Genomic DNA, 15,524 nt, shown 5'->3' with positions numbered 1-15,524 from the left:
CGACAATGCTGGATATGATCGCTGCTGCTTGGATTTGACGAGCATTATCTATATATACTTCCATGGTGTCGCCCAGTTGGTCTTTAAACATTTGGTTGACCAATCCGTTGATAGGTCACCTGCATTTTTCAAACCAAAAGGCATAACCTTATAACAATATATACCTTTATCAGTGACAACACGTCTTTTCCTAGTCGTCCGGATGCATCAATATTTGGTTGTACCCGGAATATGCGTCCATGAACGTTAAAAGCTCGTGACCTGCCGTCGCGTCGACCATTGCATCTATATGAGGGAGAGGGAATGGATCCTTGGGACATGCTTTTTCAAATCTGTGAAGTCGATGCAGACTCTCCACTTTTCGTTCTTTTTGCTGACTACCACGACATTGGCTAACCAATCTGGATACTTTACCTTTTGAACCTCGTCATTGATGACTTGATTCCTTTCAGGCGCGAATTTGCGTCTTTTGCTTTACGGCTTGTGACGGGGTCGACGTTGAGCTTATGCGTGATGACGTCAGGACTGATTCCTGTCATATCCTCATGGGACCAAGCAAAACAATCTTGGTTAGCTTTCAAAAAATCACTAACTGACCTCGTATTTCTTGCGACAACGTCGCTCCGATTCGAACGACACGATCGGGAATGGATGGATCGAGCATCACTTCATCCACGTCCTGCTCGCTGGGCGCGTCGGGCGCTGACCCATCCTTTAATTGCTAGTTGGACGCCTTTGGGGGTTTGAGCGACGAACTATAGCATTCTCTTGCAGATTTCTGCTCGCCCTTTATTTCTTGGACGCCCCACTTGGTTGGAAACTTCAGCGACTGATGATAAGTTGAGGGGACGCCTTCATCTTGTGTATCCATGGAGTGCCGAGAATGATGTTATACGCGGACGGGCAATCCACAACGTTGAATTTGGTCGGCAGGTTGACGCCTTTGGCTAACGTTGGCCATGTGACTTCTCCGACAATATGTTGAGCCTCTCCACTGAATCCTACCAAAACAGTAGATTTTTTAGTAATATCTTTATCGCACAAACCCATACCTTCGAGGGCGCTTTTGAATATAATGTCGGCTGAGCTGCCCCCATCGACTAACACCCGCTTCAACAAGCAATTACTGACAGTCAAGGATATGACTAGTTTATCGTGTTGTTCTACGTTGCAAACGTCGTCGTCATCAAAGGTTATTGCCATCGCTTCGATCTTGCGTTCTTCCGCTGACCTGCAAGATTTAAAAACAGCGGACGAGGGAGTACTCTCTCTTGCTAGCCTTTTGGCCGCGAAATACGTTAGTCCACATACATCAGACTCACCAGAAATAACATTGATTACCTTTACGTGCGTGGGCGACACAGGAGGGTCGGACTGCGCGGTATTTCTCCCAAAGGACGCTTTACCTTTGTCGCTTAAGAGGTCTTTAAGGTGCCCCTTATTAAGCATGAACGCGACCTCTCGTCGCAACGCAATGCATTCTTCCGTCTTATGGCCATGGTCATGATGGAACTGACACCACCTTGTTTGATCTTTTTGCGCTTCCGGTCGGTCGCTCTTCTTTGGCCAACAGACGGGTGCTCCGATTTTGGATAAAGCATTTACGACGCCTCCGACATCGACGGAAAATCCGTAAGAGTCAAGATCTAGGAAGGTCGACGACTCCGTCCTTGCATTGTGTCGTTACCTGCATTCTTGACAGTGTCAGTAACATCGTTTACCTGATTTGAGCGACCATATGGGTGGCTTCACCAATTGTTCTTCTTAGGGACGAAAGCCTTCCGGTCAGCAGGGGTCTCTGGTGCACGTCGGGTTGATATGGTGTTAAGGATGGCATCATCCTCCTCCAGTCTCATCTGCGCTAGTGCTCGCAACTTGACTTCCTCGAACGTCTAGCACGGATACTTTGTCAGACGGTTGTATAGCTTTGATTGCAAAATTAATCCTTTCCTGAAACATTCAATAGTAGTCTTAGTATCAAGATCTTTAATGCTAATCATTTCTTTATTAAAGCGGTTATAATAATCGCGAACAGATTCTTTAGGCCCTTGAACGACGCCATATAGGTCGCTCGTCTGCTTTTCCAGGCTACGACTGCCTTCAAACTTCTCATAGAACTTATTGACTAGCGTGGAAAAATTACCAATGCTCCCTGGCCTGAGGGACCCAAGCCATTTGAGAGAGGGACCGGTGAGCGTGGCTCCAAAAGACTTTCACATGCAGGCCTCTACCAAATGCCAAGAAATTGACGCTTGTCATATCCGCTGCTTGTATTGGGCGACATGCTCGCCTGGATCGGTTGAACCATCATAATTAGCAGCGAGGGTAGGCAGATTGAGCTTTTTGGAAGCATAGCCCTCGCGATCCTTTCGACGAATGGTGATTCTACATAACCATCTGGATGCTCCACGATGCTTGGCGTCGGAGCCCCGGGGAGCTGGGACATGAGCTTCATTAAGCGCTTATTCTGCTTTTCGATATGGACCATGCGCTTTGCCATAAGATTCGCTTCTCATTGGCCTTGGTCATTCTCTTCATTGATTAAGGGCTCTTCATCCTCGGGCTCTTCGTCATTTTCAGGCTCCTCACTGTCTGACTCAGAAAGGTTCCCCATGAAAGGGATGTCGTTCAGATTACTGCGACGTCGGACCTTCGAAGCTTTGGACGATGCTAACTCTTCTTGTAATTTCTGGATCTTCTCCTGCGATGTCGTGAAGTCGGTAGCTAGCCGCTCATTGGCTTGCTTCATTTCAAGCATTTCTGCTCTCATCGGTTCCTATTGTCTCTGCATTTCCTTGAGGTTAGGTGTTTCTCCCATTTGATGGATTTTGAACAGTAGATGGTCTGGTTATGCCCCACGGTGGGCGCCAAATTGTTTATGCTAAAATTTATCACTTACGATGAAATTAATGTTTGGGACGATTTAACCAGATTATGGTTAAGACAATGCAATGAACGAATGCAATAGGGATCAAAGGGGATGAACACACAAAAATGGTGATGCGGAAAACCCCAAAGAAGATGGGTAAAAACCGCGGGTGGATGGAGATCCACCAATCTACTATGGTTCACTGCCTTTCTTGGTGAGCGACAGTCATTACAGAAGTATTTTTCTCTTTAGTTTGCTTACAACAATATTCCGTGATCCCTGACTAATGATCCTCATCCCTCTTTTGTATGCCTTTTTTTCCTCCTGGCTTTTTCTCAACAAATACATAATATATTCCCTAATTATTACATTAAGTTTGGCCCTTCAATCATGGGAGATCTTTCTCATTTATGCTCCAACGTCACAATCCGCGCTCCTCAACGGCTGGTTTTATGCCTCATTATGCTCCTTCCTTATTTAGCAAAACCGTTACTACTTTAATGCTTAGTTCCAACCTTGCGTTCTTTGCTGTGTCTTCGAGTCACAGTCATCATGTCATTGCGTCATTATGTCGTCGCGTCAATGTCATCTTGTCAAAAAATTTAGCCATAACAGGAACAATTGGCGCTAGAAGGAGGGGCGAACAATACCTTGTAGTCTAAGCCATTTCTGGCAAGCAAAATCCCCATGGATCCTAATCAGCAACTTGGGATGCCGGAAACTGATGAAAACAACGTTCCCCTTGAGAAAACTCCCCCATGATTCTCAACCCCGCTGCCGGCCACAAGACAAGTCTGGCCGCCCACTGACAAGGGTAGAAAAACCCCTGAGACTCCCCAAGAAAACATCTTCCATACCCTGCAGCACATGTTCACCCCAGAACAACTTCGAAGTGCTGCGGAAGTCTTCCAAGCCATGGCAAGCCACACCCCACCACCTACCGGTCCGCCCGCTAAGCGACCTTTGTGCAGAGCCCACAGTCTAGTGAGAAAACTTCGTTCACTAGGGACGGGCCGCCAGGGAGAGCGAGGCCGGCATGATCAAGATTAGGTGGCCAATTCCAAGTCCCCTACAGAACATATGGGAGACGAGGAAGAAGAGGAGGACGAAGCATAGGACACAGAGGTCCAGCAACAATCCTCTCATCTAAGGAAGGGGAGTGAATACCGGCGAAGAGCACCGGTATCTTTGCGGAATTCGCCATTCTCCACTGCTATTCTCCAAGAGCCCATGGAGAAAATTAAGATGCCGACATGCAAGTATGACGGTAGGACGGACCCGGAGGAGCATATATCGGCCTATGAGGGGCACATGCTGCTATACACCGACACTGACTCAGTATGGTGCAAGGTGTTCCCCTCTACACTAATCGGACTGGGACAGACATGGTTTAAAAGCATACCACCGGCAACAGCCTTCGACTTCCGCCAGCTTATATCAGTGTTTGTTACACACTTTGTTAGCAACAAACGAAGCGAGAAAACCACCGGTGAGCTGATGTCGGTCAAGCAGGGAGAGACAAAGAGTCTAAGGGACTATGTCTGGTGTTTTAACGCAGAAGCCGTCACCATCCCTACTCTCTAGCAGGAAGTTGCTGTCTTAGCTCTCGTGACAGGACTAAAGGAAGGAACTCCTTTCAGAAGTTATCTGGGCCGAAAGAAGCTAGCAAGCCTAAGAGAGGTGTTGGGCAAGGCAAACGACTTCATACGGGGGGAGGAGTTTGACAAAGTATCGAATGCTAAGAGGCCTGCAGTAGAGGAGAAAGATAAAGAAAAAGAACGTAAAGAGGATAAGTACCGGAAAGACAAGAAGCCGGGCACCTCCAATAGAAGAGAGGAAAGTAACTCTGTGAAAAGGGCCATGAAGGCCGACCTGACAAGTACCACAACTACACTCCTCTCACGACATCCCGTGCCCAAATATACGAGTTGCACAAAGATGATGATAAGTGGCGTAGGCCTATGAAGATGTACTATAAAGGCCGGGATAAATCAAAGTGGTGCGAATTTCACAGGGATTACGGTCACAGCATAACTGAAGACTGCAAAGACCTGAAGGATGGGATCGAAGACCTCATTAGAAGAGGATACTTCACCCAGTACCAAGCAAGGGTCGACCGAAAATCTCCATCAAGAGAAGATGAAAACGGCAACAGAAGGCCAGTCAAAGACAGGATCAATGAAATCCACGTCATCACGGGTGGACCGACAAGAGGTGAAAGCATACATGGTGCCAAAGCTAGCTCGAAAGAGGTCAGGCACCAAGTGAACTACAACAACACAGGAAAGTGGCCGGCACCTCCAGCCATGCCGTCTATGGATTTTACGTCGGAGGACACCAGGGGTATTGTCTACCCCAATGATGATCCCCTGGTAGTATCTCTGCAGATATCAACCGCAATGGTTCATCGCGTGCTAGTGGATGGAGGAACATCTGCCAATATACTGTATAAAGAGACGTTCGAAAAACTGGGCTTTGACACTACATGTCTGAAACCGGTCTCATACCCAGTTATCGGTTTCACAGGGGCCTATGTCGTCCCATAAGGAACCATCAAACTGGCTGTAAAACTGGGGGAGGGGTCTCACTCCAGAGACCTGCTAGTAGAATTCCTCGTGGTTGATGTGCCGGCGGCGTACAACGCCATCATAAGACGACCTCTGATCCATGACGCTCAATCTGTGGTATCAACCTACCACCTTACAATGGTCTATAACTCAAATGACGGCAACCCCGAGAAACTCCAGGGGAACCAGGAGTCGGCAAGGGCATGCTATTTGACCGCTCTCAGGCATTCTGACCATAAACGTCCTGCTGATACACCACCGTCGGAGCGGAAGAAACGACGGCTGGAAAACAAGGCCAAAAAAGATCTGTCAATGGAGAATTTCGAGGGAAGGCTGGCAGACCAGCCGGGACCTAGCCCAAAGGGAGAGACATAGGAAGTAAGCTTAGAGTAGGAAAGGCCGGAAAGAACTGTGAAGATTGGAGCCGATCTGGCGGAAGAGGTTAAAGTAAACCTGATCTCCTTGCTGAGGGGTCATGCCGACATATTTGTTTTCTCCGTAGACGAGATGCCGAGCGTCGACCCGGAATTCATGGTGCATCGATTGAATGTGAATGAAGATGTCAGACCGGTAAAGCAAAAGAAGCGTGACTTTTCCAGTGAGAAAAATGCAGCCATCAAAGAGGAGGTAGATAAGTTGCTGGCAGCAGACTTCATTGAGCCTTGTGACTATCCTGAATGGCTTGCGAATGTAGTCATGATGAAAAAAGTAAACGACTCCTAGCGAATGTGTGTTGATTTCACCGACCTCAACAAAGCTTGTCCCAGAGACTGCTACCCACTGCCCAGAATAGACCAACTGGTAGATTCTACTAGTGGTCATGCCTTACTTAGCTTCATGGATGCCTTCTCTAGGTACCCTCAGATCAGCCTCCTAGAGTCCGACAGAATAAAGCGGCTTTCATCACGGATGCCGGGGTCTATGCGTACAAAGCCATGCCCTTTGGGCTAAAAAGTGCCGGCGCTATGTACCAAAAATTGGTGGACAAGATCTTCGAGCACCAAAAAGGCCGGAATGTCGAGGTGTACGTCGACGACAGCATAGTGAAAAGCCTCACAGAGGAAGCACACGTTGTTGACCTGGAAGAAACCTTCGCCACACTACGGTAGTATCAGATGAAGCTAAACCCCAAGAAGTGTGTGTTCGGGGTAAGATCCGGCAAGTTCCTGGGGTTCATGGTAAGTGAGAGAGGCATTGACGCCAATCCAGACAAAGTCAAGGCCATAAGTGACCTCCCGGAGCCGACGAGCATCCGGGACATTTAAAAACTGACAGGAAGAATGGCGGCCCTACCGTTCGTATCTAAGTCAGCTGAGAAGGCCCTACCGTTTCGAGTGGGGGAATAAGCAGAAGCAGGCTTTCGAGGAAGTGAAAGCGCACTTTAAAAAGCAACCGACAATAACCCGGCCAGATCTGGGAGATAAGTTACAGCTCTACGTGTCGGTATCGGAAAAGATGGTGGCAGCGGTGTTGTTGGTAAACAAGGAGCAGCAGAGCCCCATATACTTCATGAGTCACGTACTGATTGGAGCAGAGCAAAGATATGAGCTACTGGAGAAGATGGCATATGCCGTCCTGATTGCAGCAAGAAAATTACGGCCATACTTCGACTCCCATACCGTCCAAGTGCTCACTAATCAACCTCTGGAGAAAGCTCTACACAAGCTCGATACAACCGGCAGGCTCCTCAAATGGGCAATAGAACTATCTGAGTTAGGCATCGAATACCGGCCTCGTACAGCCATCAAAGCCCAAGCATTGGCCGACTTCATTGTTGAAACTACTTACACCGAGCCATCTGAATCCACTGGTATCTGGAAAATAGAGGTCGACGGTTCAGCAACCTAGAGTGAAGTTGGGGCAGGAGTGGTCATGACATCCCCAGAAAAGGAGATCTTTGAATACGCCATACGGTTTGGCTTTAAGGCATCCAACAACGAGGCAGAATACGAAGCAGCCCTGGCCGGACTAAGTCTGAGCAATTCGACTGGCGCAAAGCAGATCCTCATGACCACAGGCTCGTAGTTGGTATCGAGCCAAATTGAGGGGACCTATGAATCCCGAGAGCCGGTTATGCAGAAGTATCTCAGTAAAGTAAGGAGCATGACAGCTGGATTGCAGAGCTTTGAGATCAAATTAGTGCCAAGAACAGAAAACATGGCAGCTGACGCCCTGTCAAAGCTAGCTAGCTCGAGCGTTAGTGACAAAAAGCGAAGTGTCATGGTGGAAATTGTGAGGGAACGAAGCATAGATACTCCAGCACTAGACGTCAACACCATAGACCAGAGCCCGGAATGGTATGACGTCATTGTAGCCTATAAGCTGATAGGTACCCTCCCGGAGGAACAGATCGCGGCCAAAAAACTGAAGAGGGACTCGTCTTGGTATTGCATATTTCAAGGCCAATTGTACAAGAAAGGGTTCTCACTCCCACTACTAAGGTGTGTAACGGCCCATGAGGCCACGAAGATAATAGAGGAGATTCATGAAGGAATCTGCGGGAATCATATCGGTGGAATAATGCTGGCACTAAAAGCATTAAGAGCAGGCTTCTACTGGCCAAGTATGTTGGCAGACGCCCAGGCATACGTCTAAAAGTGTGATAAGTGCCAGCGATTTGCGCCAGTGATAAACCAGCCGGAAATGACCTGTAGCTGATCCTAAACCCAATCCCTTTCGCTCAGTGGGGGATGGCTATAATAGGACCTTTCACACCGGCATCTGAAGGAAGGAAGTTCCTAATTGTGGGTATTGACTACTTCACGAAATGGATTGAGGCAAAACCAACTGCGAAGATAACGGCCAAACAGGTGAAAAAATTCATCTGGCAAAACATCATCACCGTTCGGAATTCCTATGGGAATAGTGATGGATCACGACGTCCAGTTTGATTGCGGTCCCATACGAGACTTCTTGCGGCCATACAACATCAAGTTTGCTTATTCGTCGGTTTGCCATCCCAGAGCAACGGACAAGCAGAAGCTGCTAACAAGCAGATCCTCCATGCACTAAAAAAGAGGCTGGATGAGCTAAAGGGAGCATGGGCCGACATGGTTCCAGCCGTGCTATGGTCCAATAGGACCACGGAAAAGGAAGCCACCGGCGAAACTCCGTTCCGGCTAGCTTTCGGAGCAGAAGCAGTGCTGCCGGTAGAAGTGGGACTGCCTAATTGGCGAATCTTAAACTACGAACCAGATCTGAATGGACAGCTACACAAAGAAGACCTAGATCTTCTCCCAGAAGTCAGGCTGGTAGCAGAACTAAAGTCTGCAGCATACAAGGACAGGATAAGCAAGGCCTACAAGCGTGTGCGAAGTCGGCCTATTTCAAAAGGAGACTTCGTACTTAGACGAACAACAGCAACTGGGAAGGCGCATGTGGACGGTAAACTCACCGCTAATTGGGAGGGTCCATACTTGGTCAAGGAAGAAATCGTGCCCGGATCTTACTGGTTGGAAGACATGTCGGGTAAGCTGCTGAAAAATAGCTGGAACGCTAGTGTCCTCAAAAGATACTATGTGTAGTCAATAGAACAGGCATTGTTGCCAGTAGGATTTAATCTTTCCTAGCATTCTTGTGTTTACCATTGTAGGCCATAAATCCGGCACAGCAGGGAAGAGCCGTTTTATTTTAATAAAATGAGCATCTTCTATGTACAACTCTTTAACTATCTAAACCTACCGGTCAACGACCTACGTGGATCTGTCAGATAAGGCTGAAAAGGCATTATCAATCATTCAGTCAATGACCTTAGTGGATCTGCTGAATACATGAAAGTGCGAAACCGGTCAATGACCTTCGTGGATCTGCCGGATAAAACTAAAAGGCATTATTAATCATTCAGTCAATGACCTTAGTGGATCTGCTGAATAGATTAAGGTGCGAAACTGGTCAATGACCTTCGTGGATCTGCCGGATAAAACTAAAAGGCATTATTAATCATTTAGTCAATGACCTTAGTGGATCTGCTGAATAGATTAGAGTGCGAAACCGGTCAATGACCCTCGTGGATCTGCCGGATAAAATTAATAGCATAGTGTTAAAAGTCAATTCATGACCCTCGCGAATATGTCGATTAAAATCTTGTTATGTTAATAATATAACGGTCAATGACCTTCGACGAGTTAGCGGCAAAATTGACTAAAACATTAAAAGCATGCAAAGGCTTGACAAGAAACGACATCACAGTTAAGAAAATTATACTTCATTAATGAAAAGAAAATTACAACCCTAAAACAGTCGGCCACAATCGGCCAACTACAGAATACTATCGGCCACAGACGACCATATTAACAGAACGGAAAAGATAGTTTGGCTACCCAAGGGAAAAGACGTTATGATCGCAAAAAGCACACCACCCACAAAGTGGCCCAGTATAAGGAGGGTAAGGAAGTACGCTAAAAATCTACCCTGCATTCTCTTCTTCCTCAGAACCGTCGACCACCACAACCGACTCCCCATGCTTGTCAGCAGCGATAGGAGTGTTGGCAATGATCTCCTCCTCAGTATTAGCGGCCGCGTAGACGGCTCCCTGATCCTGCTCCTCCGCAAACTCGTCCCTTGGATCCACGTTGGCAATATCGGCCTCAGTAACGCCGGAGTCCAAGACCTCACCCTCCACCGGAAGCCCAAAGTCACCACGAAGATGAGCCTCCTCAACCTTGGACCAATCGATGTCCGGGAAGTTGTGGCGAACACATCTCATGGCAGCTGACCAGCCACCATTGTACCGGTTGAGCAAGCGAGCCACGAAGTCCACAGGCTTCTGATATTCCTTAACGGCCTCGCGCTCATTAGTCTTTGCCTCTGCGATCTGTTCGCGAAGAAGGCGGATCTCCTAATCCTTGTTGTCCAGTACCAAGGAATGGTCCATCACGGCCTTGGTAAGAGCTGCGTCCGCCTTCTTCTCAGCAGCAAGGGCGTTTTTTTATCTCGATCTGGGCCGCAAGTAGCTCTTGCTCCTTAACGGCCATCCGACCTTTCAGCTCCCTGTGCTCCCGGAGTTCCGAATAATATGAAGTCTGAAAATACCAGTAGAGGTCACACAGCTCCTTACCGAACTGGGCTGACTGAAGGAAGCAAAAATCAAATAGTTAGTATCAAAGAAAGACAGCTAGTCCACTTAAGAAAAAATGAAAGAAAAGATAAAGGACGCACCAAGGCCAAATTGTGTGCGTGTACCGCAGCAAGAGCATGGACCTCATCCACTAGTATGTCGAATTTCAGGTGAGTCGCCTTCAGAAGACGGTAGCCGAGATTCCCGCCTTCTAGAGGACGGTCCAATAGCAAGGACTCATCTGAGGTTCAGATCAAACTTCTCACCTTCCTTTACCGGGGAACGGGACCAGCGTTTTTTCAGTAGTTCCGGCAGCTCGAGCTGAGAACGCACCAGGAAGCCCACCTTCCGGGGCTTGGCGAAGGGCTCTAACCCTGGCACCATTTCTGGCAGGGTTAGTTGTTTATAAATCTTCGGCAGTAAAGAGGAGCTGCCGACCTCGGCAACCAGGCCAGAGCTTAGACTAACGGATTCAGGAATCACGACAGTCGGGGTGACCTGGGTTGTCGCCTTTTTCGCTGCCGGCTGCTCTTTTGTCGTTTCGGCCTTCCTCTTCTGAGGGGCTAGGCTGGACTTACGATGGACCAGGGGCATGGAATCCCTGTCGTTTTCTTCTGTACTAGAGCCCCTGCCGGCTCCTCGGCCACCAGCTGGTGCCGGGATGGGAGTAAAACGGCGGGCAGGCTTTGGAGGCATATTGCTTAATGGCCTGTACTTGTGATCAACGTGAAGTGCTGTGCGAATCAAGAAATCCCGGCATGAGGACAAACACCCAAGGAAGGTATGACTGTTAGTAAATTGGACATAAGAAAAAGCAATTAAACAAAAGATTGATTTTCGCATGTACCCACCATAAGGGTCGGTACGACAAAAGCCTAAAGTCGACAAGGCGGGATTGCTAAACACATATGTAGCATGAGGCAACAAGTATTTTGGCACTGATATCTGTTTCTTGCCCCTCAATGCTGGTATCGAGGTCGAAGCAAAGAAGTCATAAGCCACTTTCTTCCGCCGAGTAAGGCCGCGGTCACGGATGTGTTCCATACGGGATCTCGGTTTAGTCCAATGGCGGCGAAGGGGAAAGCTTTCAGGCACCCGGACCCAAAAAAATCTCTCCCTCAAATGCTTTAGGGAGGTAGGTTTGGGGTACACTGTTAGCTTGCCGGCCTTCGTGTATAGAGACATCCAGCCACCCTGGCCCTCTTCTTCATCAGCCCGGGATCTCCTTTTTCGTCCGGCTCCTTTTCCTTTGGCGGAACCATCCTCCTTGATCCAATGCATCTTGCGGAAGAGGTTCAAGGTTTCCGGGAAGCCTTTGTAGTGAACCACCCAGGCATATGCTACCAGGTTCCGCCATCCCAAAGGGGTCAGCTGAGCTAGACAGATATTCCAAGCTTTGAAAATTTTGATAAAGAAGGGTTCTAAAGGAAATCTCAGCCCAAAATCTAACATATGGGCATAAATAGCGAAGTGACCGGCAGGGCAATCGGTCACACGACTTCCTTTAGCCGGGAGCACTAGTTTGTATTCGTCTGGAAAGGCAAAGTACTGGGGTCCTTTGATCAGAAAGTTATTCCCCCGGCAGGTATCGGCCCAACTTCCGTCTACCTGCACAATTGCGGCACTACCAGGCTCGTCTGGAGGCATAAATAACTCAGCTAGGCCCTCCTCATCTGATTCCTCTGGGATGACCTCCGGAGGGTCCTCCCGGTCAGAATCATCCTCCGCCTCCAGTGTGACGGATTCCTCATCAGACACCCTAATCTCTTTGGGTCCCGGCCTATTTGAGGTTTCCCCAACCTCAAAAACCGGTCTAGGGTTAGATGAAGGGCCGGTAGGGAACAGTTCAGGGGACCGCTCAACTAAACCTCGCATGGTTCCATATTGTCCGTACACATTTACTCCCAAGGCCTCTGCCTGCCTAACTACTATCCCTAAGGGAGAGGCCCGTGTTGTCGGTTCTTCAATAGGTCGGCCAGAGGTACTACAGTCATGTCGAGCTTTAGTTCTAAGTTCCTTGACATTGTCTATTACCGATGAATTGCTAAGATCTATGGATTTAAAGGAAATGCTATCAGAATTAACGTCACTTTCAGACATAACGGACGGACTTTTAGATATGTTTTGAGAGTCTGAGTCTGAAGACATTATAAATAAGACGGTATGAAAGACGAAGGAAAGTTCTGGGGAAATTACCTGGAATGAAGAGTGTGGAGGAAGAATGAGCCGCTATCCGAGAAATACGCAAAGTCGGAAGGAAGGAATCTGATCAAACAGTTAGAAATGCAAAGAAGGAGTTTAGAGAGAGAAAGTCCGTTATGAATGGCAGAGCAGATGCGCGATTATGAAAAGTGAGAAATGAATCTTACTCAAGGCGTAAATATAGAAGAAGTCACGGCTGGGATTAGGCGACTTCTCATTAAGAGCTCTGACAGCTGACGCAGATATCAAGGCGACGCTTGAAATTCCCTAGACAACGCTTCAGCTTCCTACTTCAGTCTTAGCCAGTTCCACCCGTGCCGGTTTACAAAGTACTTAAGCAGGATACGTCTATGCTAGACATACCGGCTTGGGGGCTAGTTGTATGGCGGCTGACTAAGTCACATGTCGGTCTGATTAGACCGGGGCTCACTGATGTGATTACACGCTTGTTATTGCATTATTGACTTCGTCATAACGGTCCTATTCAGATACCTTGTCGGTATCATTCTACAGGCTCTCTGCCAAGGGCTTGGGCCAGGTTCAGTCTCATCTATTAGCGCCTACGGGCCTAAAGATAGATTTTGTATACCGGTAAGAGTATATCTTAAAGGAATATACATGGAATATTCCCCGTAAATACAGGGCCCAAGCTGTATACGGGCCTGTCCGGGTTCCCTATAAATACCCCGTTGATCTGAGTCATAAGGTACGTTCACGAATCCCAAGAATCTATACTTGAGACCTACCGGTTTTTCTCATAACTGACTTAGGCATTGGAGGGCCGTTCCTCGGATCAACCCCCTAGGCTAGTTTACGTGTTCTTTCTTGCAGGAACTGGAACCGGTTTTGTTGACTAAGAGGCATCCCGGTTCGTACCTTAAAAACTTGTCCTATACCGGAACACTTGCAATTATTCAATTTAACCTTATTTCTGCCTAATAAATTAAGGATTGTTGAAGGTTGAAAGACTTGATGTGGGTCCCAACAAGGTATGCATGTGTTTCGTTATCTGTACCAGAATCATGCAAAATATGGTCACCCTATCTCGGGGTTGTTCCAGGATCTCCCCTCCAATGCTCAAGTTAGATATGATTGAGGTAGAAAGAGAAAGCAGTAATTGTAAAGAAAGGTGCTCTAGTTTTTGATAGGTTAGATTTGAATACATATTCATTGATGAGACTTGTGATATTTATATTGTTGGAAATTCCAAGACAAACAACCTTGATAAGATGGGCCTTTCTTGGGGTATGTGAATTTGTTGCCTTTTCAGGTAACCATCTTTTCCACCCAATTGAAGGTTCTAGAAACCACTCAGTTTTGGGTCAATTCCTTGGTTGGACCCACAACTGCCATCTGTCTAGCAAATACGTGGGCTCTAATATGATATTGGGCCAATTCTTTATTGAGCCTAACCAATTAACCCCATGCCAAAGATGGGGGATCGTTGAGATCCGACCTAAGAACGCCTAGCTTCGGCGGACTAGAAATTGGCCCCTCTTGGGGTATTTGATTTAGTTACTTATATAGTTGGGACCAGATTTTTGTCTTGACCGAGAGACCGTCTCATATTGGACTCTCATGCCGGCCGAGCGAGTAGGGCGTCGTTTGGACAAGGCTAATAAGCCTCATGCTATCCGAGTCGGTAGGACAACGTTTGGATGGGAACTGATGATCCCCGTGATGTTCGAGCGGGTACCATGATGTCCTTGGTCATATTTTGACTTAGTATGAGAGGACTCAATGGAGAAGTTAAGGTACACATACTAACCAAGTGGGTAGGACGTTGTTCAAATGAGGGCTAATGAGCCCCATGCTGTCCTAACGGGTACCATGAGGTACTTAGTCATTTTTTACCAAGTATGAAGCAGCTCGGAGAAAGGCAAGGAGCCTCATGTTGACCGAGTGGGTAGGACGTCGTTCGGACGAGGGCTAATGAGGCCTATGTTGTCTGAACGGGTGTCATGAGGTAGTTACTAATTTTTTACCAAGTACGAAGCATCTCGACAGAGGAGCAAGGAGCTTCATGCTGACTGAGTGGCTAGGACATCATTCAGACGAGTTCCCCATCTATGGATCCGATGATGAACAATAACTTGGTCTTAATTGGTCCGCTCCAAGGACAAGCAGTCTGAAAAGTCAGTAAAAACCATTTTGAAAGGTGTTAAAGTCCTATTTTAAAACCTAATTAATATTCATGATAATTAATAGTATTTAGAGTCCAATTCTTTGCAAAGTACAATTAATTTTTAAAAAATAATAAATTGATTTATTTTAATAAATAAATATTTTCAAAACATATTTTTTAATAGTTAAAATCAGATTTTTTATAGTTAAAACATATCAGGCGCAGCTCCGTCCACGTGTGCCAGGTGCAGTAATCTACACCTGACACGGGGATTTTTGACTCATTCAGAGTCTTGCGTCAAGCGCATTACTCTAAGTGAGATGTGAAGTTTATTTCTTATCTTTTTGGAAATGCGTACGATTTTTAGTGGACATGTCGAGTCATGCACTTGACACATCACCTGCTCCAGGCGCAGCTCTGTCCACCTGTCCCATGTGTATGCTTTCCTTATAAATAGGCCTGATTTTCATACAGATTAAGAACAAAAAAGATTCACATAACACTCGACAAATACTTTACGAATATCTTTTTACGTACTATGAAACCTCCCTATAAAATCTACATCTTTCAAACACAAATACATTCAATCTACATACATTTATACATTCATATTTTCAGGCTTCACGATTTCTCGGCCCGAAGGTTGTCAATCTCACAGACCCAAGCTACGGTATAATCCTGAGGGCCCATAAATAAATTTGGACA

At 47.0% G+C, this 15,524-nt stretch overlaps 2 protein-coding genes across 2 annotated transcripts; both read left to right on the top strand.

The window, feature by feature from the left end:
• The first annotated feature begins 4,836 nt into the window (after window positions 1-4,836).
• On the top strand, window positions 4,837-5,415 carry LOC104896800 (uncharacterized). The gene has a single exon (XM_010683594.2). It carries the CDS (start codon window positions 4,837-4,839, stop codon window positions 5,413-5,415), a length of 579 nt encoding a protein of 192 aa, XP_010681896.2.
• Window positions 5,416-7,509: 2,094 nt separating this feature from the next.
• LOC125492724 (uncharacterized) lies at window positions 7,510-8,960 on the top strand. The gene is made up of 3 exons (XM_048635441.1): window positions 7,510-8,019; window positions 8,121-8,246; window positions 8,400-8,960. The coding sequence occupies exons 1-3, from the start codon at window positions 7,510-7,512 to the stop codon at window positions 8,958-8,960; spliced, it is 1,197 nt and encodes a 398-aa protein (XP_048491398.1).
• Window positions 8,961-15,524: the final 6,564 nt, after the last annotated feature.

Source organism: Beta vulgaris, chromosome 1 (assembly GCF_026745355.1).
Source record: "Beta vulgaris subsp. vulgaris cultivar EL10 chromosome 1, EL10.2, whole genome shotgun sequence".
NCBI lineage: Eukaryota > Viridiplantae > Streptophyta > Magnoliopsida > Caryophyllales > Amaranthaceae > Beta > Beta vulgaris.
The sequence above is the reverse complement of the archived record's forward strand: the minus strand, read 5'-3'. Positions and strand labels throughout refer to the sequence as shown.

What these genes read in the sequence shown, in the direction of transcription:
- LOC104896800 (XM_010683594.2), top strand. Translation starts at nt 4,837, where the DNA reads ATGTACTATAAAGGCCGGGATAAATCAAAGTGGTGCGAATTTCACAGG.
- LOC125492724 (XM_048635441.1), top strand. Translation starts at nt 7,510, where the DNA reads ATGCAGAAGTATCTCAGTAAAGTAAGGAGCATGACAGCTGGATTGCAG. An exon ending in GTATGTTGGCAGACGCCCAG is followed by an intron (nt 8,020 to 8,120) that starts GCATACGTCTAA and finishes CCTTTCGCTCAG; the next exon opens with TGGGGGATGGCTATAATAGG. An exon ending in CGAAGATAACGGCCAAACAG is followed by an intron (nt 8,247 to 8,399) that starts GTGAAAAAATTC and finishes TTGCCATCCCAG; the next exon opens with AGCAACGGACAAGCAGAAGC.